We start from the raw sequence: 22,879 nt of genomic DNA, 5'->3' as shown, positions 1-22,879 counted from the left end.
GGGAGGTGTCAGACCCAGATGCCAAGAAGCTCATCGTGCTTACACCCCTGCATGCAAATCTGGCAGTCCTGGAGTGGGAATTCTGGTTACTTGCTTTTGGGTTTAGCTGCTGGTTGCTAATCCACAATCAGCCTTAGCAGGTTGACAGCTGATTATGTTAATTCTTCCAACAACCACATGCTCTCTTCCCCTCTCAGAGCTTTCAGAAAAAAACCAAAGGAACGCTGTTTGCCATACCTCTTTTATCAGCTTCCTAATCAAAACTTACTGACTCTTCCATCTACTCAGTCCCTGAGCCCTCAGCTGCCTACGGCTGCTCTCCCACATGGGCCAGGCACACCGCATGAAGAAGGCATCTTTCTGTAAGTACCTTCCTGTGATGAACGATAAGAGATCTATCTTGCTCACAGAGTGAGCAGAGGAAGCAGATGAAAGGGTGGGAGGTTTGCCAGAGATGCTTCATGGGGTTTGCCAGAGATGCTTCATTGGGCCTTAGCAGCACAGATAATTGCAGTGCTGGATTTGGAGTGTGTTAGAAAGGCAAAGTTGGAGGAAATAAAGGAATTCAGATGTCAGAGATTAATTATTTCAGCCGCTGAATAACAAACTCTTGATATTTGCACACATTACAGTGCGCGCTTCACATTCGCTTGCATGGGTGAGTGGCTACTTCAGAGAAAGTCCTTTTGCTTAGTAACATCCATGTGGCTTTGCTGAGAGGTTTTGTTCAGGGCTGTTGTTTCTGCTGTGAGTCCTCAGTGAGACACAAGCAGGTTTTCAGTTTTTACTCACTGGCTTTGGTACCATCTTATAGCACAGCAGCGGCTGTAGAGCCAGGGAGGTTGCTGCTGGGTTCAGTAGCTGGGGATTCAGCACATCCCTGCAGAGCCATGCTCTGAATGAGGAGGGGAAATGGAGGGTATTTGGAAGTCAGGTAGGGGTGAGGGGAAACAAGGCCTAGAGTCAAGTCCCAGTTAATATCATGGCCCTGAGGACAGGGATGCATCATTGCTCAGGAAGGGATCTGGGAAGTGCGTTTGATGGTGTGGTACAAAGAAAATAAAGAGGTTGAACTGATTAAAACGGCAAAACAAATAGCAGAGGGAAACCTGTGCTATTGTTTCTATTCTCCATTGCTGCAGCAGACACTGCAGGGAGATGCAGAAAGCTGCCACCAGCCTCATGGGTTGTGCAGGGAAATCTGTGCACAGAAATCTGTGGCCCAGGGTGCAAGGATGGGGGGAATAGCTGCTGGGAGAAGCTGAAGTCTCTAGGCCAGGAGCAGCAAAAAAACCAGACAGCGCCAGTGAACAGCTCTTAGTGTGAAGCCACCGTCTCCTCCTCCCCTGGAACCTCTTCTTTCCTTCTTTCCCTCCCCAGCACCTAACTTGTCTAGATACAGCTGCTGAGCATGACAGGGTAGTTAAGGCTTTGGCATGACCGGCTGATACAAAGAAACATAAAACTTTCTCCATCCAGTGCCAAACACATGATATGGCTCTCAGCAGCCCAGTGCTTCATTCCCGAGGCAGGAAAGCAGAACTAAGTGTGGTGATTCACAGAATGTGATTCCTACACAATGCATTTTTTTCCTACTGAAAACCAGATACCCTTTTGTCTTTCTTACCTGGTGTTACTGTTAGAGCAGCGGCAAAACTTCCTATAACCCTGCTTGTTTTATTATTGATTGTGCTTCCATGGAGGGAGCAGTGCTGCACAAGAAGCAAGATAATTGCTCCTGGCTGTCTGCAGCACCCCCACCTTTACCCTGTCAGGAGCTGTTATGAAAAAAACCAGTGCCAGGTGAGACAAAGGCTTGAAGAGCTGTGGACAACATCACGTGTGCTGAGGCTAAAAGCTTCACTCTGAGTCCCAGCTAGATGTATTCCCGCTTTGAGGTAAGCTTCCAAGTGGTGTCTAGTTAGCAGACAACATCAGCAACTAAAATAACTGCAGAGTTAAAGAGCATTTCAGCCACCTGCTCTTTGAGCACCTTAATGGTCTCCTCAGCAACAAGGCTGTTGAGGGCAGAAGCGCTGATAGCTGGGTGTATGTGGACACCAAGACTAGGCTGTGAAGACAGGAAGAAATAGGGTAAGTAAAGACTGGACATGAAAGTCACCTGCTCCTTACACAGGGACCACACTGGAAATTCTCTGCACTGCCCAGATGTCCCTCCCCAGTCCCTCATCCCTTTGCTGCCTCTTCACAGCACAGCCATTTTATCCAGTATGGGGTAAGGCACAAATTCAGCCACTACCTTCCCACCAGCTCCACACTTTTGCAAGAGTGCAGAAGCACTTCTGCTGAGAATCTCTCTCCTCTATTTGTTCGGTTTTCACAGCAAATGCCTAGATTTCAAGTTTGGATTTCTTGGCTGTAGGAGTCAGGATCAGAAAAGGTCAGTCAGCAACCGTGTACTTTGATCTGCAAACAGAGCAGTGTTTGAATTCAAACAATTTTGTGTTGTCGCTTCTGATTTCGGTACCAGCTATGGCAGTAGCAGTTACGAAGTCCAGTGCTGTGCGTGGGGCCTGGAACATACAGTAAAGAAAGAGAAATGGGCTGCTCTGGAAAACAGAATTTGGCTGAGGAGTCTTAAAAGGCTGACAGGATTTTATTGAAGTTTAAAATACAAAAAGGTCAGATTATCTCCCACCTCCTCGGTATCCTTCCCATCCAGCACATCATAACGAAGTACCACTATTCATAGTGACAGCTCCAGCCCAACCAACCACAAGACTGCTGGTCTCAGTCATGTTCTCCAGCACCTCATGGATGAACTCATCTAAAAGCCATGCCTGTTTCTGGTATCTCAGCTTTGAACACAGAGGTCCACTTAATCTCTTCCTGGACAAGAGGCAGATATCAGAGAGCATGCTGATCTAAAGGTCTCTGAAGAATGCTCCAAACTGTGGCTGCTGCATGTTTAAGCTGAATCCTAATAAGGCACTCTTCCAAACCAGTGATTCCCAAGCTGTGGAATGGGTATGGCTACCAGCACTACCACGGTGTGGTACACAGGTAGCAACTCAGATTATTATTGGGCATGTTCCTGCTCCCTGCTGCTGTTGGCACCCTATCAATGGGATTTCATGATCCCTGCTCCAAAACAAAGTAATCTAAATCTTCATTACTAACCACAGCGGCAGAAGTGAGAGAGCAGCAAGATCAATTCACTGCATAGCTGCATCACTTCAGACTCCCAGCAGAAGTCATGATTTGTTTCTCACACTGCACTTAAGGCTCTGCATGACAAGCAAGAAACACAGGATTGCTGAGCAGTGGGCTTGGTGCTGCTGAGGCAGACATAAACCCATATCCATCCCAGCCCAAAAATACGGCTGCACGTGCAACACCTCCTGTCACAACTGGACCCCTTGCCTGAGACTGCCAGTAACAGGAAACACAAAAGTCAGTTATGGTGGGGTTTTTTTTTGCAAGATGCAGATGTCTACCTAAAACTATGTTAAGATTGTCACCCCCCAAACCTTATTCTTGCATCATGGCAGCTCTGACCTGCTAGCTGTGTACCTGGGTATTTTTTGCAAGTGTTACACTGTAGTATCTAAGCACTAACTTGCAGCAGTGATTTAAAAAAATGAGGCCAGTGAAGGTGTTAGTCTAGTGATGAAAAACTTTGTATCCCATTTGTAACCAGACAGATTCTCTGCCCTCTGACCTCAGGCTCTGGGGAAGGTGAGGATTAAGCCTCAGTGGATGTCTCTCAAAGCAGTATGTTTGCTCAGCTGCTAGCATGCAGAATTAAGCGTGTGTACTTCTCACAGCACAAAGCCTTCTGTTGTCCAAGGTATTCACTTTGTCTCTCAGGCAATTGAGCACTATGGAGGTGGCAAAAAGTGCCCGTTTCAAGCATTTCTGTGATGCTGGCCAGCTGCTGAGTGCACTAGTCAGGGCTGGTGACTGTACATGACATCAGCCACCACCTACATCGAGCTGAAGTACTTAGAAGAAGGCAAAATATCTCTGGAAAAGGTATCCTATTCATCACCAACCCATCTGATAAAAAGTAGAGCAGCTCTTTTACCCCAAAGTCATAGATGCGGCACTCTGTTGTCTCTTGCCTCTGTTGTCCAAACCCTGCTGCCTCCCCATGAGGCAGCTGTGGCAGCACCAACAGGAACAGTCTGAGCACCACTGGAGAGTCAGTCTGGCAGGAAAGGCCACTGGCAGCAATGTTTATTCAGCGATCTGGGAACCAAGCTTCAGCTTCCTTTTTTTCTCTCTAAGGCTTCTCCTGCTGCATCAGGAAGATGATTTGGAAGCCCATTACCTGTTCTCCATCTTCTGCATCTGCAGACTGAGCGATGTGAAGCTGGCCAGGAGGTCTGTAACCTCGTCCACCTGACAGAAGAATACAGCTGGCTGTTAGGCAGGGCAATGCAGCTGTACAGCCACTCGCCACCATAGAATAAACTGCGACACAGCAGGGACTACCCCTGAACTAGGGTTGCCAGTAATGCCTGTGCTGAGCTTATGCTAGGACAGGATCCCTTTGGTCCCAACAATCACGTAGAAGGGCTCTTATCCTCATGATCAAACAAGCCCTAATGTAAGGCAATGAGAGTTCTTCCCATTCCTCAGGAGGTCGATGCTTAACCTCCACCCTGTGCGATTTAGCCAGTCCTTAAAATAAAAGCATGTTGCTGCATTACCTAAAACTCAGCGGTATCAGGGCTGTTTCCTCTAAGCCTGTTTCTAAGGGTCAATTCTTTGTAGGAAAAAAAGCAAACAGGCCCTGATGTTCAGCTTCTCTCCTGAGCTGCTAGGTACAGCAATGCTTTCTGCATTTTGAATTCCAGCCTAAAGGAGTACGAGTCATCATGTAACTTGCCCACTTGACCCAACGTGAACAAAAATATTTCCATAACCATGTCTTTAATGTCATCCACTGCTCATGCAATTGCATTCTCCTACATGCAGGAGCCACAACACAAGGTGAGTCACAGTAGCTCAACGACACCTACCTGCTCCTTTGTGCTTGTCATCTGTAACCTGGAACAGAGGTCATCCAGCTGTTCCTTTTGCTCATGTCTCCCCAGACGGTCCAGGTATTCCCGCAACATCTGGATAATCTGAAAACAAGAGGCATAAAAGGTAAACATCAGAGAGCTGCACCAAACTGAGGCGTTTTTACAGGAAAAATTAAATTGCACTTAGATCACCAAGTACACAGCCTTGATGCTGCAGCACATGGCAGAGTACGTGATTCTTAGAGAAGAACAAATACAAAGCAACTGCACAGCACTAATGGCAGCACAAGAGCCCAATGAGTCACCAGAAGCATTCATCAGCCACAGATGGACTACTTGCGATCCTTGCGTCTGATTTAGGAACAGGGAAGAGAGACAGGCCCAGCTGAAGCAGCATAAGGCTTAGCCCCGAAAGCATCAAGCTTCTCTTTATGGCTAGCTAGCTTCCCTCACTGTGAGGAGCAAGGACTTCCCACTCCAGCAGGATCTGCTTGTGCACAGTGGATGAAAATCCTTGTGGCTCCTGTAAGGCTCCAGATGTGAGGCCCATGCCCTGTGCATTCATAACCTCACAACTGCTTTCCTATTCTATGGCTCCACATATCGGAGCAAGGTAGACTGTTCTAGAAATACAAAGTCCCTGCATGTGCACACCATAGCTACAGCCTCATGCTGTGGTCCCTCTCCTGCCACAAGGCATCTATCTTACATGGTGGTTGAAGAAAAGGAGTGCTCCATACAGCCTGAGAATTAGGATATTCAATGCATCCTTGGCCTACCAGAGCCAAGGGAGGTCCTGCAAAAATTTAGAGTAGAGATTGGGAAAAAGGAAGGTCTCTGAAAATGGAAGGGAAGTCAAACTCTCCCCACAGTGGTTAAGAACCTACAGACAGGTATTTAAATAAAGGGTGCAGGATGCTGCCAGGGGCTGCACCACCTTACCAGAACATGGCACTGTCTCTTTTACCTGTTTCACTTCCAGGCGTACGGCCTCCAGGCTGTGGGACAGTCCTTCCTGCAGGATGTTCAGCTTCGATTTAGCGAGGTGCAGCGGGGTTCTGCCGGCTCGATCCAAGGCGTCAACTCTGGCCCCTGCAAGATGCACGAGCAAGGACAGAAAGTGAGATTTGTTGTCAAGATCTGGTGTCCCTGGGGAGTATCAACAGGGCAGGCAGGAAAGGGACAGGCTGTAATTGTTATAGAGGAAATGTTACCTCCGCGCAGCAGCATGGTGATGACAGGAACGTGGTTCGTGCAGGCAGCTGGGGAGGGAAAACACAGGACACACAGCTCAGAGGTACTAGCAAAAACGAGTTCCTGCTCAAGTGCACAGCTTGCTGCTTCCCAAAGGGCTTCTTTGCCCTGGGAAAGAGGAACAGCTCAAATGCTAAGATAACCTCACACTCAAGCCTGAGTACTCCCTCTGGAACAGAGCTTGTGCTCCTTGGGGCTGGCAGAGAGAGGGAAATCGATTCTCTCAAACCTTTTTTCTGACCCTAAACTTTGTGAGGAGTGAAGCTAGTGAAATTCAAAGAGCCCCTTCTAGGTCCTTAAATCTGGGGATGCATACTGTGAGGCACAGGGGAGAGGAAGGTGGAGAGGAAAGGAACAGTAAGGTGGTGTTCACCTCACCTCTCTTCATGCAAAACTCATCTCTGTGGCACTTACCCAAATGTAGGGGGGTGTTGCCCAGCCCATCTCTCTGGTTTGGGTCAGCCCCATGGTCCAGAAGCAGTTGCACTGGAAACAAGGAAACAACCACATCAGTCCCTTCCTTTTACCCCACAGGTCAGGCCCACATGGGCCACAGGTCCACGTTGCAGCCGCCAGGCTGCCTTGCAGGTGCTCCTCTTCAGCTCATCAGCTTCCTTACTGAGACAGGAAACAGGGGGTTGTGCAGCAATGCAGAAGGACCCAGCTCAAAGTCAGGCAGTGCCACTGCCCTTGGGCGCTCTGAGGGGAAGAACGGGGTGGAAGGACACCCTTTCCTCTGCATCAGTACAGCCCTAAAACTGGGAGGTCCTGCTCCCCCTCCAACAGGGGGACATGGGAAGCCCTGGGGCCAGAGTTCAGCTGGCAACTTTGACACAAAAGAGCAATCTCTGTCACATGCTGAATCAAACTAAAGAGCATCCTTTGAAATCTCTGCCACAGAGAGGTTGGAAGGCAGAACTCCCCCTCCCCACTCACCAATGTGATCGTTGCCATTGCAGGAGGCGAAGTGCAGGGCGGTCCGGCCTTTGTCGTCCGCAGCACAGGGGTCAGTTCCATCCTCCAAGAGTTGCTGCACTGACAGCACCAAGGAGGAGAAGAAAGCAGGTAAGCTGAAGGGGCACCTGACCAGAGAGGGGTAATGCTATCTGCTCTTCTGGGGTAGATATATGTGCTGTCAGCTGCCAAGTCAACGGGACTTGAACCAGCATCCCGCTCAGCAGAACCAGCTGAGGCAGCACAACCTCCACCCTCTGTTTCAGCCTTTACCACCTTCCACACGTTGCTACAAAAGATAAGCCAACAACTGTAATGGCTAAGGATCCATCTAGCCAAACTTTCAAGCTCCAAGGACAATCTGCAGCAAATACCTAGAGAAGAGTATAAAAAGATAGGAAGGATGTGGGGCTAACTCTCAGCTTTACTCATCTGTATCTCAGGCACTTCCCAAGCTAGAGTTAGCATCCTGTGCTTACTACCCATCCGTGGGCTTTCCCCATGGATTTGCATGGTCTTTTTCTGTGCCTGTGTAAACTTTTCACACCAACATGGACCCGTGGTCAAAGTTTCACAGTGTAACTATGTCTAGTGAGAAAAGCCATTTTTTTACATCTGTTTTGACTATGCCCCTCCCCAGATCCATCTGAAACTCCTGGTTTTTTGCCACACCCGGTGTGGCAAAAGTATGGGAATGGTGGCTACAGTATGGGTAGCAAGCAGGGGAGTGCACAAACTCTACAAGAGCAGTGCAAAGAGACCAGTAAAGGTTGCAAAGATTAGGTACATAAAAATAGCATCTATTGCAACATGGGTAAGAACAACTGTAAGGGTTATTACTGCTGTTGTTTTGAGATCACCCTGACAGAGTAACCCTGACAGGTGCATAAAATAGAGCTCACTACGTAGCTGTTAAAAATGCTGACAGGTTCACTGTATTCTGAGATCTTTAGCAGCATATCCTGCAACAGCCAAGACTGTCAAGTACTGGAGACAGAAACTAGATAGCTCAGACCACTGAAAGTCACCGTTCATCTCAGCTTCCAGAGATCGAATTATAGCCACATTTGAATTTCCTCCTGTACACCTCCTGCTTTAAGTGTGGCACAGAACTGAAAGGAACACCTGAAAAGATGGAAGTGGCGTTAACAGGGGATGTTTGATACTCCAGAAGAAAGACAAAGAGACTGGAGTGCCCCCAGCGAGAACCATTAATGGGGAACACTTCAGCTAGTCCTCCCCTGAAGCCAGTAGGAATGACATAACCTCTCCCACCCAATGCCACCACAGGAAACAGCAAAGATGTTTACTTGCTGATGAAGAATAAATTAATCATCAGACACTTTCTCAAGTTGCAGAGTGCAGAAAACACATCAGGATTGTAAATAGGGGACCCTGTCTTTCACATCCAAGATGGATTGAAACCAAGACTTCCATAAAGCCATGTTCTTTCATTCTTGCTCGACTCACTGACTGAAGCCCAGCCCTTCTGTACTGACAGAACCCACAGATGAACTTTACCCATTAGTTTGTGAAAGAAGGTGTATTGTGGAGCTGAAAGATGAGGCACACTTGAAACCCACCCCCCCGATCTGATGGACTGGGATTTTCTACAAGTCGAACCAGTTTCCAATTCTGTTCACTGACTGGCCTGATAAAAGGCAAGTACAGCTGAGGGGACAGCACAGTCTAAGGAGGAACAATGAAAAGGGGCAGATATTGTTGCTGGACACTTCATATCAACCCCCACCTAATCCACAGCCTAGAAGGGTAAAGAGAGTAACAGATAGGTCATGAGCCTTCTCTGAGTTCCCTGTGAGAGGCAGAGTCCATCTCTGGTCCTGGTTCTAATCTACTGGGTCACACTGCCTCATCTTACAGGGCATGGCTTAGATAATCACAGTTTTTCCACCTTAACCAAAACATTACTCTCTTGCTGCTTACAGCTGGGCAAAAGGTACATTTTAAAGAAGCTGGAACAGTGCAGTGCGGATTTAGCTCGAGGCAGTTGGAAAATTAACACTATGAACCAGCTGAAGTGAAAAAGTGAACACTATAACCAGCCCCACTCTGATCAGAGAATGAAACTGGGCTCCAAAAGAGCATTTTCTAGATCTGAAGTATCTAAAGCACCACGTCCACAAACTATCAGCACCCATTTTGTCCTCTCCTAAAATAAGAGTCCTTGACATACTGCACTTCTAGGAAGAGATCCCAAGTGGGACTGACAGAAGCCTTACCTGTGTCTAAATCATTGCTATTGGCAGCTTCACGCAACCTTTTCAGAGCTGTGGAGAAAAGAAAGCAATTACTAAGAAGGACAGAGGAAAAAGCTGCATTTCCCTACTGGAACATCCCATCCTGGTGCTCGAGCCCAGGTGTGGGGCCAAATTGCGCTGCTGCTCCTGGCTCAGGAGAAGGGGAAGCCGGAGATCAAGCCACCGGGTAAGAACAGCTCTCCTCGTGTCCTCCGGAAGCCCTCCCACTCCTGACCGGCACCCTCCTGACCGGCACCCTCCTGACCGGTACCCTCCTGACCGGTACCCTCCTGACCGGCACCCTCCTGACCGGTACCCTCCTGACCGGTACCCTCCCCTGGCAGGACCAGGGATGCCTTCCCAAGTCGTCCCCAAAACAGATCCGACCCCCTTCCCATGCGGAGCCGGCCGAAGGCAGAGCTGTCCCGGGGCGGGACAGCGGCTCCCCACCGCCCCCCACTCACCGTGGGCCTCCTTGCCCGTGGGTCCCAGCCGGCGGTGCAGGCGGGCGGCCCTGCGCAGGCGGCGGGCCGGGATCTTGCCCGCCGGCTCCTCCCGCTGCCACAGGACGTGCAGGTACCCGAGGGGCGCGCCCGCCGCCGGCCCCAGCGGCAGCCCGGGCTCCAGCAGCGGCAGCCCGACCAGCGGCTGCGGCTCCGGCTCCAGCTCCGGCTGCGGCTCCGATCCCGACTCCGACTTTGACTCCGGCTCCGGCCCCGTGCCGGGTGCCGCGTCGGCCCCGCCGCCACCTTCCATCCCCTCACGGGCCGGGCCGGGGGAGAGGGGCGGGGCGTCACCACAGCAACAGGGCGGGCCGTATCCGCTCGACCAATGGGAGACGCCTCGCTCTCTGCGTGCAGCCAATGGGGAGGGCGCAGGCAAGGAGGAAGACGAGGAGAGAGGCGGTGACCAGGAAAGCCTGACGGGCAGGCGCGTTCTCCTATCAGAGGGAGGGACGGACCACAGGCAGCCCATGGCGGCTCAGGGAGCTGAAGACAGACAGTTGCTTTAACCAATGGAAGTGATCAACCAGTTGCTCCGAGACCGGTCCCAGTGCGCGCCCCAGGCCTGCGTTTCCGGCCGGAGCCCTTTCCGCGCCGCGCCGCCGCCGCCATGGCCTACCCGGGGGAGGACTACGACAACGAGGTGCGGGTGGGGAGCGTGAGGCGTGGGGGGTGCGGTCGGGCTGTTCGCGGGCACTCACTGCCGCCCTCTTCCCACAGGCCGCCTACGACCCCTACGCGTACTCCAACGACTATGACATGCACACGGGTGAGTGCTGGCCTGGGCCGCGCCTCTGCGGGGGCTCCGGCGCCCGGCTGGGTCTGTGGGGCCGGGCCAGGCCGTGCGGCGACTGCTTCACTGCTCCACCTTCCCCGCAGGAGACCCGAAGCAAGACCTGGCCTACGAGCGCCAGTACGAGCAGCAGACCTACCAAGTGATCCCCGAAGTGATCAAAAACTTCATTCAGTATTTTCACAAGACGGTGTCAGATCTCATTGACCAGAAGGTGTACGAGCTCCAGGCCAGCCGAGTTTCCAGTGATGTTATTGACCAGAAGGTGTACGAGATCCAGGACATTTATGAGAACAGGTACAACACCATCCTCCCTGCAAGTGGGAATCACTGTTTAAACTGGGATGAAAGTGCACCCTGCCCTTAAAAGGAAAGGCTTGCCAAATCTTGCTGCTACCTGTGTTGTTCCAAACTTGGGCTTTCTCTAAAATATGTTTGGTTTGGTTACTGGGGGGGAAAAAAACCCCAGATATTTCCAGCCTGTTAGGCTAACGTAAGTATAGGTGAGTTGTGACCCCTCTGAAGAAGAATATCAGCCCTGGCCTAACAGGTATGGAGGCTACAAAAAGGGACCTCAATCATGCTAGCCAGGCAGTTTGCAGAAAGCTGTGAGGTGTAACTTTTGTGTGTGTTCCCTACAGATACTCTTCCACTCCTGCTTGTAGCTGTGTCAGCTTTCCATAAAGAAAATGTGGAAGTAACAAAGTAACATGCACGGCTGTTCAGTGACTGAGGGATAAATTGAAGACTAACTGCTTGGTTTGCAGTTCTTGTTCTTTGCCTCAACACTGGAGTTACAGGGGGGGGGGTGGTGCTCAGCCTTCATCAAACCCAAGGCGCTTCTGTTGTCATCTCTAACTCCATCACTGTTATACTGAAAAGTGGTTTTTCATACCACGTGTGCTTGTCTTTCAGCTGGACAAAACTGACAGAAAGGTTTTTTAAGAACACCCCATGGCCAGAGGCTGAGGCCATTGCCCCTCAGGTTGGGAACGGTAAGTCTTTTTCTTTGGTTGTTGGAGAGAGAAGGAACTAAATCCTTCTGATCCATGAGCGAGCAGGTACACAGTGTTGCTGCTGCCTGAGTCAGTTGTCTTTGTCCACTCTGGCAACTCCTTCAGCAGGTGCCTGGCAAGGAGTCAAACTGCGAAGTATCCTTATGTGCTTCCCTTTATGATTGCGGCAGGAGGCTAATAGGCCTTATGGCTTGCTCATGTGCCCTTCTGTCATCTTTTCCAGATGCTGTTTTCCTCATCCTATACAAGGAGCTGTACTACAGGCACATCTACGCCAAAGTCAGTGTGAGTGTTGGCCCTTTGTCTTCCTGTGGGTTGAATGCTGGTTTCTTTGTGCCAGCAAACTTGCCAAATCTTGCTGCCACCGCAGTTTCAGTGGTCCCACAGTTTTTGCAAGACAGGATTTACGGGTTTGTGAGCTGTAAGTCACATTGCTTCTAGGGAAACTTAGAATTCTTGCCTTTTGTTAGTTTGGTAAGGATTCACTGATTGCTGAAAAGCAAGAAAGACTTGACTGTTTGTCTGAGGCTCATTAGCTGTCTCTTCAGGCTTGGTTATAATGAGTGTGCAGGATTCCCTGATGGCTCAAATGAATCAGAAGACAGATCTGATTTTCAAGAAGCTGTTTGTTATTGACATTCAGTGCTGCTCAGTTAGTGAGTTAGGGAAGATGGAGGTTTTGGGAGGTAATTGAATTTTCCTTTTAATTGCTTTTTTTGTGTTTTTCTTCATGACTCTTTGTTCTTCAGATGAGCAGGTGGATGAGGGGAGTTTCACAAGAGGAAGGTGCATTATTTGTGATTAAAAACCCCTCATGGGGTCAGAGTGTGTTGCAAAGGGGGAAGTATGGATACCATAAAGGATACAGGAGGAGGAAGTGGAAGGAATAGTGCTCTGTGAAACAAAACAAATCCCTCAGGTTTTTTTTTTATTTAAGCTGCTTTAAAGTCAGTGAGAAAATTGCAGTACTTGGTTTTTTAAGGAAAAAAGCTGAACAGACTCATGACTTACGGGGTACATAAGTAATAACTGCAATTTTACTATGGACCAGAGGGTGGAGAAATGAGCACTTTAAAAAGGCTGCTGTGTTAATCCAAGGCTTCAGCAGGAGAAACTGGTTTCTCAAATTGTGCTGTTAGTGGTTCTCAGACTCAGTGTCTCCAGGTTGAACAAGAGAGATGACTCTAGGAAGAGAGTGATTCTTTACCAGTAAGACAAAGTGTTTAGAAATGTTGTCCAGAAACAGAATTGTTGATTTATTAAGGCCTCTCATAAAAGGAGAAGGAAGGAACGCTGATGAAGGTATAGGAATTTCTTAAGTCTGGGCAGCAGAGAGGGGAAGAGGGAAGGTTAATGCACAATATTCACAGGAATTTTGACTGCTTGATTGTCCTGGGAGAAGCTACCTGTACAGGAAAAGTCAGCCATGTTCTATGGGACAACAGTGATACAATTTCAGGCTTTCTGGGTGATGCTGGTGGATCACTGCTGTGACTATTCAGTGTCCTTTGTATGCTGTTGCCCATGAACTTCCCTCTTTGGTGCTCAAAATAAAGCAGACTGTGCTGACTTCTCATTACAGGGGGGGCCCACACTGGAGCAGAGATTTGAATCCTACTACAACTACTGCAATCTCTTCAACTACATCCTCAGTGAGTTGCTGCAATCCATGTCTAGTTTGTTAATTTTGGAGAGGGAGAGTGGATGGAGAGGGTGGAGCTGGAGAAAGGGTCAGAAGAACTGCAACATGTTTGTGTATAGATCGCACAGGGAGTAGTCTACGAGCTTTCTGTATGTTTGAGTTTGCTGAATGAAGAGCAGTTTACATCCATGAATTTAAAACCATAAAAAGCAGAAATAGTTCCCAGTGCTTTCTGAAACACTGTAAAGAATAAAACTTATTTAGCTTTCTGTCTTCCTGAGAACTGCTTGATCTACTTTTATTAAAAATTAAAATGAAGCTAAAGAAAAATTAAGCTAAAGGAACTTGCAGTGTTTTCACAACTGTTTACTGTTGTTGACTCCCCTTGGAGCAAATTTTAGTGTTTGTGACTCCCTGCCAGGCTTTTTGTGGAGATTAGATCAGTTGGGATAAACCCCTACAGTCTGTGTACAGCTTCTGAGAATCACTGCTCCAGGGCCATCACACTTTAGAGATTAACCCTGTGCATGTTCATAGTCTTTGAAAGTGAAGGCAGCTGAGGTAGTAGAAGCTACATATCACAGCCCTACTGGAAGCTTCATTCATCTGCTGCTGCATCTCCCATTTCAGGGAAATTCTTGTGTTCTTTAATTTGTCTACTCCTCCAGTTCTGCCACTGTTCTTGCTCAAGGCATTGAGCCTCTCATCTATTCTTTTGCAGATGCCGATGGCCCTGCTCCCCTGGAACTGCCCAACCAGTGGCTCTGGGATATCATTGATGAATTCATATACCAGGTATGTGGCTATAAGTCTAGACCATTTTGGAGTGGCTTTGTCTTTATTAGTTGTATGAATTTTCCATCTCTTCTCTTGCTGTGATTTTCATAGTGAGGATACCATTGCACGTTAAAAAAAACTTCGGTGAGCTCTTTAGGGAGTCCTGAGCTTTTGCGGATATTTCTGTTTCAGAACACAAGTTTTGTGTTTCTTAGTCAGTTGGGCCTTTATGCTTGCACTGAGAGATTGATGACCTGCTTTGAAATAAGCTCTGGTTTAAGATCTTAACATTAGGAAATATTTTTACACTTATTTTTCTGAGTGCAGCAGTACAGATCTCAAATGCTGTTGGTTTTTTTCTGTAGATTCTTCTATCTGTAACTTTTTACTATAGAGCTGCCTGTAATTCCTCAAATGCTGTCTTGTCAAGCTTAAGGATGAAAAAAGGGATATGTGCATATATAGAAAAAAGATATGTGTATGCAGACTCATCTTCTAATTTGGTCATTCTCTTTGCTACCTGTTCAGACAGCAAATTTGTGTTTAGTTGCCTGTCCTAATTGTCTAAGAGATATTTCTCTCCTTCAATCTGTTTTCTGACCTTTTCCCTTTGTTCTGTATCATTTTTTCCCTACGTGCTTTAAAAGTGATATAATTTACCATTTTGATTTCCAGGTGATCTCAGATGAAACTCTTTTTATTTTTTTCATGTAACTTTTACTTTATTGTATTGCATGTGTGTGAGCAACTTGTAAGCTTAGTGCACTCAGCTGAGCGTCTGCAAACAAGCTGTTCGTCATCGAATCTCTGCTTTTTCCTGCAGTTCCAGTCTTTCAGCCAGTACCGCTGTAAGACAGCCAAGAAGTCTGAAGAGGAAATTGACTTCCTTCGCTCCAACCCCAAGATCTGGAACGTCCACAGTGTCCTTAATGTGCTGCACTCCCTGGTGGACAAATCCAACATCAACCGACAGCTGGAGGTCTATACAAGTGGAGGTGAGCTAGCTGGGTGGTGCCAAGCAGCACTGGTGTCTGTGCTGCCTTGCTTTGATTTGACCAAACTCAGTTAACTTGGTTGGGACCTGGATCAAACCCATTATCAAGGGTTGGATTGGCTGGGACCAGGTTCTGTTGACCTTAGCTGAGAAGTGCTGGTGATACATTTGAGGCCTTGCTCCTTTTGCCTGTAAACACAGAGGTGCTGAAAGGCAAGCTTGCTTTCTCGGAGGGTGTTAGCGTGGTTCCTTATTTTCCTAGGTGACCCTGAAAGCGTGGCTGGTGAATATGGTCGCCACTCCCTCTACAAGATGCTGGGCTATTTCAGCCTGGTTGGGCTACTGCGTCTGCACTCTCTGCTGGGAGATTACTACCAAGCCATCAAGGTGCTGGAGAACATCGAGCTCAACAAGAAGGTAGTACAACATGTTCTAAGCCCTCTCTTACAGTCTTCCAAATGCCTCTATTCAAACACGCTGGTGAAAGATTGCCGTAATGAATCTTCCAGCTGAGGATACTGTTTGTATCTGCTGTAGTTGTCAGGGGTTTGTAGTTGGGCTCAGCTGGAGTTTTGGCATTAAATCAAGCCATATCATAATGCCTGATGCTGTTGCAGCACAATTACCTAGTTTTTTAGGGCGTTTGCTGTGTTGGGAAGGCAGTGTTGTTACAGGGAATATCATTGGAAATGGAAGCGGTAACACGGTGGTAATTAGCTGAACACGCTGCTCCTGTCTTGGTCAGTGGCTCATTCTTGTATTTTTGGCTTTTGTTCTCACCATGCCTGTTCCCGCCTTGTGTGGTTTTGCCCTGGAATTGGGTGCTGCTTGTGGCTAACTGAAGTCCAGCAGCAACATGGGCTTGGCCCAATGTTTGGCACAGATCTATGTATGTGCTGTCTGGCACAGGATGTGGAATGAAACAGGGGGAAAGGGAACTGAGCAGACCAATATTAGGCACACTGCATGAGTTCTCTGCTTGCAGGAAGCTGAAACTGGAAAACATAGGAAATGGGATGATCTAATTAACAGTGAGGAAGCTGCTGCAGGGATGGGTGGGAGGTGAGGTATCCTGAATTAACCCTCTCTTTTCTATATTTGGGAAGGGAGTGAAAGCAGAGGTGGCTGGGTTCTGGGTAACGAACTGTTTGGATTGTTGTCTCCCCTCCAACATTGCACGTTGATTCTTCCTTCTCAGAGCATGTACTCCCGGGTGCCCGAGTGCCAGGTGACCACCTATTACTACGTGGGCTTCGCATACCTTATGATGCGGCGTTACCAGGATGCCATCCGTGTCTTTGCCAACATCCTGCTCTACATCCAGAGGACCAAGAGCATGTTTCAGAGGACGACCTACAAGTATGAGATGGTAAGAGATAGAATAGACTAGACTTCCCAAAAGAAAAAGCTCTTCTTTCCTGCCCCTCCTCTGGCACCTGATAGCCTACGTTGAATAGTCCAACCTTATTTTGCTGGCAGTGGTGACTAGGGATCCTTTGAACTCCTTTGCCATTTGTGGCAATATTTCCTCTTAGCTGTGTTAGTAGTTACTTTGGTTGTTCCCCACGCTGTTGCCCCAGCTCCCTTTGCACTCTCCCCCTAGGCAAGGTTGTTACTGAATATCAGCTACTAATGATTTTCTTGTTGACACTTCTTCAGACTGAATCATGTTCTTAGTCCAGTTCTGCGCTTCGGGTTGCTACCATTGTCGGATATATTTCCATTATCTGATAATCGTTCACAGATATGGCTGTAACAAAAGTTCCTTTCTCCTTCCACCTAAGCTGTCTCTGGTGCCTGTTTTACCACCTGCTACTGCTGTCTTCTTTTCATCCTCATGATTTATTTCTAACTCTGTGTAGCCAAATCCTGCCAGTCTTAATTCTGTGACACTTCAAAAATTTGGTATGTCTCTTTCAGCCACACAGCCGTCTGTTTCATTACACACTCAGATAAATCTTCCTTCACAGTTTTTGCTTCACTGACCTCCCTGATAACTATCCCTTGCCAGAACGTGGCTGTTAAACTATCTGCCTTCCCTTCCATGCACTTCTTTGCACCAAAGAAGTCAAACCTGCTTCTGGCCATCCAGGTTCTCTATGGCTCTGGATGCATTCACTCTCTACTTTCCTCTTGTCCAGCCCTCTTTTTCACTGGTGAGAGCCTTGATCTGTCTGCTTTGCCCAGAGGTACTGCTTATTGTGCTGCCTCCCTTGAGCATTAGAACCATCAGTGCTTCGGGTAAAAGTCTGTCTCTGGAAAATGCAGCTCCTGGCTCCCTTCAGCACCCTGGAGCCTGAGCACACTGTCAGGCTGACAGGTTCTCCTCTCTGTCTCAGATCAACAAGCAGAATGAGCAGATGCATGCACTGCTGGCCATCGCCCTCACCATGTACCCCATGCGCATCGACGAGAGCATTCACCTGCAGCTGCGGGAGAAGTACGGGGACAAGATGCTGCGCATGCAGAAGGGCGACGCACAGGTCTATGAGGAGCTCTTCAGTTACGCCTGCCCCAAGTTCCTTTCCCCTGTGGTGCCCAATTACGACAACGTGCACCCCAACTACCACAAGGAGCCCTTCCTGCAGCAGCTCAAGGTCTTTGCTGATGAGGTTCAGCAGCAGGCCCAGCTCTCCACCATCCGTAGCTTCCTCAAGCTCTACACCACTATGCCAGTGGCGAAGCTGGCTGGCTTCTTAGACCTGACAGAGCAGGAGTTTCGTATCCAGCTGCTCGTTTTCAAGCACAAGATGAAGAACCTGGTATGGACCAGTGGCATATCTGCCCTTGACGGAGAGTTCCAGTCCGCCTCTGAGGTTGACTTCTATATTGACAAGGTTGGTATCTGCCCTTGCTGGCTAGGAAATTCTTTCACCCAGGTAATTGTGGAGTTGGCAGAACTTGGTCTTGCTCCATCCTGTGTGAAACATCCTTTCTTCCTTTGCCATGTGAGGGACTTGGCTGTCCACAGTGAAGTTGTAGTCCTGCTTAAAAGGAGTGTCAATGGGTAAAGACTGATGGGATGTCACAGACAGCTTTGGCAGTCGGCATGCCTAAAAAGCAAAGGTCCTAAGTGTCTTCCCCAGGACACAGGGAACTGTTTATTTGTTAGTGTTTTCTGGGAGGTGACAATTAAATGACAGTGTTGTCAGCAGGCCAGGTGGAATTGTCAATTTCATAGGTGTCTCCCACATCTCTCCTTTACTTGATGAAGCAGGGGTGTTTCTTGGTCATGTTACAGATCCACTTTTCATTGAAGGAGCATTTAGCTCTGGCTAGGAGGAATCTAAACATGAGGTATATGGACATGTCACCATACTGCCACTGGAGCTCCAGCAGCGGAGGGCGTAGCAAAGAGTCTTGGAGAACTTCATTTTCAGAGAAGACAGCAGTAACCATTAGGTTTTTTGCTAGGAAGGAGACTAGGTTGCCCCTTGTTCTTGGCTCTTAGAGCAGACCTCTTCCTGCAAGGTCTCATGCTGTGTCTCAGCCTAGCACTCCTGTTATATAGTGTGACTCTTAGCTGCTGAAAGAGGGAAGCATGAATTGGGCTTGGAAATGTCAAACTGCTGCAAAGAGAGACAAAAATAGGCAGTGTGTGCAAGAATGTGAGATGTGAATGCAATGTGATTTGGGGACCCATGACGGGCAAAGGTATAGGGAAGGCTGCCCACAGGAAGCTGAATGGTTACTGTGGGACTAGCACAGGTTAGATATGTGTGATGCTGAACCAGGGCTGGAGTGAAGCCCCTTAGTTTGCTCCTCATGTTTAGCAGTTCTTGTTGTCTCCATGCTAGCACAGTCCTTTTCCTGACCTCATGCTGTTCTCTTCCCAGGACATGATCCATATTGCAGACACAAAGGTTGCTCGACGCTATGGAGACTTCTTCATCCGCCAGATCCACAAGTTTGAGGAGGTGAGGCCCGGGCAGCAGAGCTGTGTAGCTCTCTAAGAAACATGGAGCAAGCATTGGGCTGTGCAGGCCCTGGAGTAGCCGTGCTTGGGTGAGACAGCTGTGTGATTCCTTGCCAGGGTGAGCCCTTGCTCTGCAAGGCACTGGGCAAAGGCAGGTGTTCTAAGCAGCAGCTGCTGGCCTTTGAAGAATGGTATGTTTTTCTGTGAGAAGTGCTTATTTGAGCCACAGTGGAAAAGGAAGAGGGTTTTACTGTCCAAGGACACTGACTCCATTGTCCCTAGACTATTGCGGTGTTCCTGTCAGTAATACAATCAAAATCATATCTCTAACCTCGTAACTATGGCTCTAGAAAGTAGCCTCAAAGATTCCAGGAGTACAGATGACCTCAGCATTGTGCTTGGCCAGGAGGTGACATTCTGTCACTGCTCCACTTTCCCAACAGAGGCTGTTGTGCACTGGAAGCTTAGACAGCAAAATCCTGAGATTTGGGGACTTGAGCAATACAGGGTTGCGATACCAGTGCTAGAAGTTTGAGTCCTCTTTTCTCTCCACATCTTCCTTTGCTGTCTTGGAGAGGAGGAGAGAGTTTTACTTGTTTCCCTTCTACTTCACGCACTGCACTTGCTCTCTTTGTCAAAGAGTTGGAGTAGAAGCATTGAATAAAGTCTGCTGAGGGGAACAGTAGTGTATGTGAATCACTATGTATTTTTCTGACCTTTGCTTTCTCCAATTCCAGCTGAACCGAACCTTAAAGAAGATGGGCCAGAGACCCTAAAACTTCGGTGGATGCAATGCAGACCTGGGCAGAGAAGTGGGCGGGAGAGATTATTCTCTTTGTGTTGAGGGAAGGGAGCTCAGGGTTCTGGCATTTCTGGAATCTCCTGTGACTCTGAAGGGTTTTTGTATTTAAATATGCAGACTTGTTTGGCTCAAGCTATCTCACCAAGGACAAGACATCTAATAAATTGGTGGAATTTTTCTGGTGAGCATTTGGTATCTGATTTAGTTTTCCTCTGTGGAAGAATATAACTGGACATAGGCAGCTGCTGTTGGTTTGTGCTCTCTTTGGTCCATGCTGTTGCAGGTAACAGAAGGGAGCAGATCTCTTTCAGGGCCCTGTACAGTCACTGTGCACAGCAAACAGGGAAGGCTGCAGAACTGGTTAATGGGGAGAAAATGAGCTGTTCCACAGTGTCTTCACAGAATACGGAAAGAGCTATTACACCACACACTGAAAAAGCCTGAGTTGTAGCTGCTTTCCTAGAAGTTTGCATTTTTGCCTTTCTACCCCTCTTTTTAGTTTTAGTTGCTAAGATGTAGAAACACTCCAAAAAGGATTGATGTGTTTTTGAAGGAAGGGGAAGGATTTTTGTAAACATTCAACCAGTATTAACTCTCATCTGATGAGATGTCCTTGCTGGAGGTTGTGTTTTATTTCAGCACAAGTGATGCCCGGGACCTGGCCCTTTATTCAATGGAATTCAGTTTCTCTGGAAAACTCCCCAAGGGCTTTTTATTTATTAAAACTCTTTAAATGCAAATTTTCCCAGCTCTCCAGCCACAAATTTGCAGTACCTTGAAAGAGGAAAAAGTTGAAAACTAGCCCCATAAAGGGAAATCAAGGACGTGTAAAGAAGGGGAAGAGAATGCAAAGAATGAATCGCATCCATCCACACCCTCTCTCCCCTCTCCTCTTGGTGTCTTTAAATAGTTTGGTGTTTGAGTGGTGGAAACAGGTGCAAAAGGAAAACCTGCATGTGTAATAGGAAAGCTACACAAAGCGTATTTCAAATACACCACCTGCCTCTCTGTACCTCTCCCTCTTGTTCCTTGCTACTGAGAGAGGGGTCCTGGCAGCCCAGTCTGGCTCTGTGTGTGATTCTGTTTAGAAGTAGGGAATAATTAACCTTTGTTGGATTATATGCTGTTTGAATGAGCGTCAAGTTTCCAGTGTCCTAGATACTGCTCAGAAGTAAACTGTTTTCCACCACAAAGTCAAGTATCCTGGACAGGCAGGGTACAGGCAGCACAGAGTGAGATTAAATGGGTAATTCTTGTTGGCCTTCTAGTGGCTGCCATTATTGTTATGGATGCTAAGAACTTACTACCTCCAGTTCTGGAGGGTTTGAGGCAGCCATACCATCAAGAAGTTAAAAGACTGAGATGCCACTGCATTGCAGCATCCCATGGGAGCTGTGTTCATACCAAGGAGAATCTGCTCCCTTTTGTTTTTAGGGTTGTCACTTTAGCTTCTGTGTATTTACCAACAGCAGCACAGTAAGCATAGCTGTCAACAGCAACTGCCCTACTTTCTTATTATCCAAAGCCTAAATCTTCCCCAGAACATGTGCTCAGGTGGATATGATATGCAACAGGAGAACCTCTGGCAGGTATCTCCATGATCAATTATAGTTCACAGCATAGCAAAGGAATCCAGTGTGTTACTGGGATTTGGTCTGTTTTTAATCTGTGATCTGCATGTTGGAATTACAGACTTTTAATGCATATATTTATCATCTGAAACGCTCCAGTGGTTACAGGCTGATCTCAGGTAGCGTAAATATGCTGCTGGTTTGTTTCTGTCTGCCAGAACAGCTTCCACTGACCTCCCTGGCTCCATGCTTTCTCTGAGGGACTGCCGAAGGTTAACTGAGTGGGACTGGCACTTCGTGGAACGGAGCCAGGAGGAGCTTGCAGCTCTTGCAGGGCGGAAGGATGGGCTCAGTAAGCTGTGGTGCCTGGCACTGCTTGAAGCTGGAGGAATGCAGGGCATTCAGCAGCATCAACAGAACCCCACTGCTGCTGGGAAGGCACTCAGCAGGGAGATGGGGGGGTGGTTGGAGCTCAAGCCTTGCCTGCTGCAGCGGGGTTTGCTTAGTGGAAGTGGTTCTGGACAAAATGATTTTATCAGAGGGAACCACAGTATGAGGTCATGTGCTCTGTGTCTCTGTCTCTGACCTACAGTTCTGAAGGGGATGAGTGGAAGAGACAGTCAAGAAAACATCCCTGATCCTGCTGTCCCTTAGGATACATCAGGAAGACGCTGTCAGGCAGCCCTGTGGGATGCAGAGCAGCCAGCTCGGTGGTTACAAAACTGAGACAATGCTTCATTTCCTTTTTCGCTACAGAGTAGTTTTTCTTGTGATTTACACGGCAGCTTATCTCGGGCACTGAAGTGGCAGCTTGCGCAAGCCATTCAAAGAATTTATTTCTTGTTACAGTTCTGGGGCCGGTGGACTGATACAATGAAACAGTGTAATAGAGGAAAGAGGGGTGCTAAGCAGGAGATCTGAGTAGAGAAAGGACTGGAGAGGAGGGACTCTTGCAGGTTTGGAACTGGCAGCAACAAGCTCAACATCAGTGTGGCGGTTTGGTCTTTCAGAGAGGTAGATATTGCCCCCCTTTGCCAAACTGGAAGTGAAAAAAATGTTTCACAAAATACAGTAGCATTTAATAGTGTGCTTCCCTCCCTCTTGTCAAAGCATCACACTGAGCATACATGCAAGCTCTCGTGACAACCCATCCCCTCGATGGGTTCCTGAGATTGTATTACACTCTTCCTCCGGTTCTTCCACCGCTTCCTGTGAAGCGCTGCCTGTGACTCCAAGTGTCCTTATCTTCAAAGCTCTCCTTGGCCCTGAGCCTTCCCTGGGAGCCACCTACGTCCCGCACGTATTCCACTGCCACGGCTTATGCCCCTGGGAGTGCTGAGTGGGGAGCAGCCTATGTCTAAGACTGAGGAGGATCCAGAAATGAGGTTGCCTGGTGGGTTTTCCA

The 22,879-nt window shown here is 48.1% G+C and overlaps 2 protein-coding genes across 2 annotated transcripts; one reads left to right on the top strand and one right to left on the bottom strand.

The window, feature by feature from the left end:
* Positions 1–2,598: 2,598 nt before the first annotated feature.
* On the bottom strand, positions 2,599–10,218 carry ANKRD54 (ankyrin repeat domain 54). Its single transcript, XM_032688767.1, has 8 exons — positions 9,925–10,218; positions 9,443–9,490; positions 7,185–7,283; positions 6,663–6,734; positions 6,209–6,256; positions 5,962–6,086; positions 4,989–5,096; positions 2,599–4,365 (listed from the first exon to the last, which is right to left on the bottom strand). Exons 1-8 carry the CDS (start codon positions 10,214–10,216, stop codon positions 4,291–4,293), a joined length of 867 nt encoding a protein of 288 aa, XP_032544658.1. The 5' UTR covers positions 10,217–10,218; the 3' UTR covers positions 2,599–4,290.
* A 105-nt stretch (positions 10,219–10,323) lies between these two features.
* EIF3L (eukaryotic translation initiation factor 3 subunit L) lies at positions 10,324–20,091 on the top strand. The gene is made up of 13 exons (XM_032688630.1): positions 10,324–10,606; positions 10,684–10,732; positions 10,843–11,053; positions 11,672–11,751; positions 11,996–12,057; positions 13,355–13,424; positions 14,136–14,209; positions 15,015–15,186; positions 15,448–15,602; positions 16,384–16,554; positions 17,525–18,022; positions 19,022–19,102; positions 19,839–20,091. The coding sequence occupies exons 1-13, from the start codon at positions 10,574–10,576 to the stop codon at positions 19,875–19,877; spliced, it is 1,695 nt and encodes a 564-aa protein (XP_032544521.1). The 5' UTR covers positions 10,324–10,573; the 3' UTR covers positions 19,878–20,091.
* Positions 20,092–22,879: the final 2,788 nt, after the last annotated feature.

This window comes from Chiroxiphia lanceolata, chromosome 5, assembly GCF_009829145.1.
Source record: "Chiroxiphia lanceolata isolate bChiLan1 chromosome 5, bChiLan1.pri, whole genome shotgun sequence".
Lineage (NCBI taxonomy): Eukaryota > Metazoa > Chordata > Aves > Passeriformes > Pipridae > Chiroxiphia > Chiroxiphia lanceolata.
Note: the sequence above shows the minus strand (reverse complement) of the source record. Positions and strands in the feature narration are given on the sequence as shown.

What these genes read in the sequence shown, in the direction of transcription:
- EIF3L (XM_032688630.1), top strand. Translation starts at nt 10,574, where the DNA reads ATGGCCTACCCGGGGGAGGACTACGACAACGAG. An exon ending in GGGAGGACTACGACAACGAG is followed by an intron (nt 10,607 to 10,683) that starts GTGCGGGTGGGG and finishes CTCTTCCCACAG; the next exon opens with GCCGCCTACGACCCCTACGC. An exon ending in ACATCTACGCCAAAGTCAGT is followed by an intron (nt 12,058 to 13,354) that starts GTGAGTGTTGGC and finishes TTCTCATTACAG; the next exon opens with GGGGGGCCCACACTGGAGCA.
- ANKRD54 (XM_032688767.1), bottom strand. Translation starts at nt 10,216, where the DNA reads ATGGAAGGTGGCGGCGGGGCCGACGCGGCACCCGGCACGGGGCCGGAG. An exon ending in CAACACCCCCCTACATTTGG is followed by an intron (nt 6,257 to 6,662) that starts GTAAGTGCCACA and finishes TTCCCTCCCCAG; the next exon opens with CTGCCTGCACGAACCACGTT. An exon ending in TACGCCTGGAAGTGAAACAG is followed by an intron (nt 5,097 to 5,961) that starts GTAAAAGAGACA and finishes TCTTGTTTTCAG; the next exon opens with ATTATCCAGATGTTGCGGGA.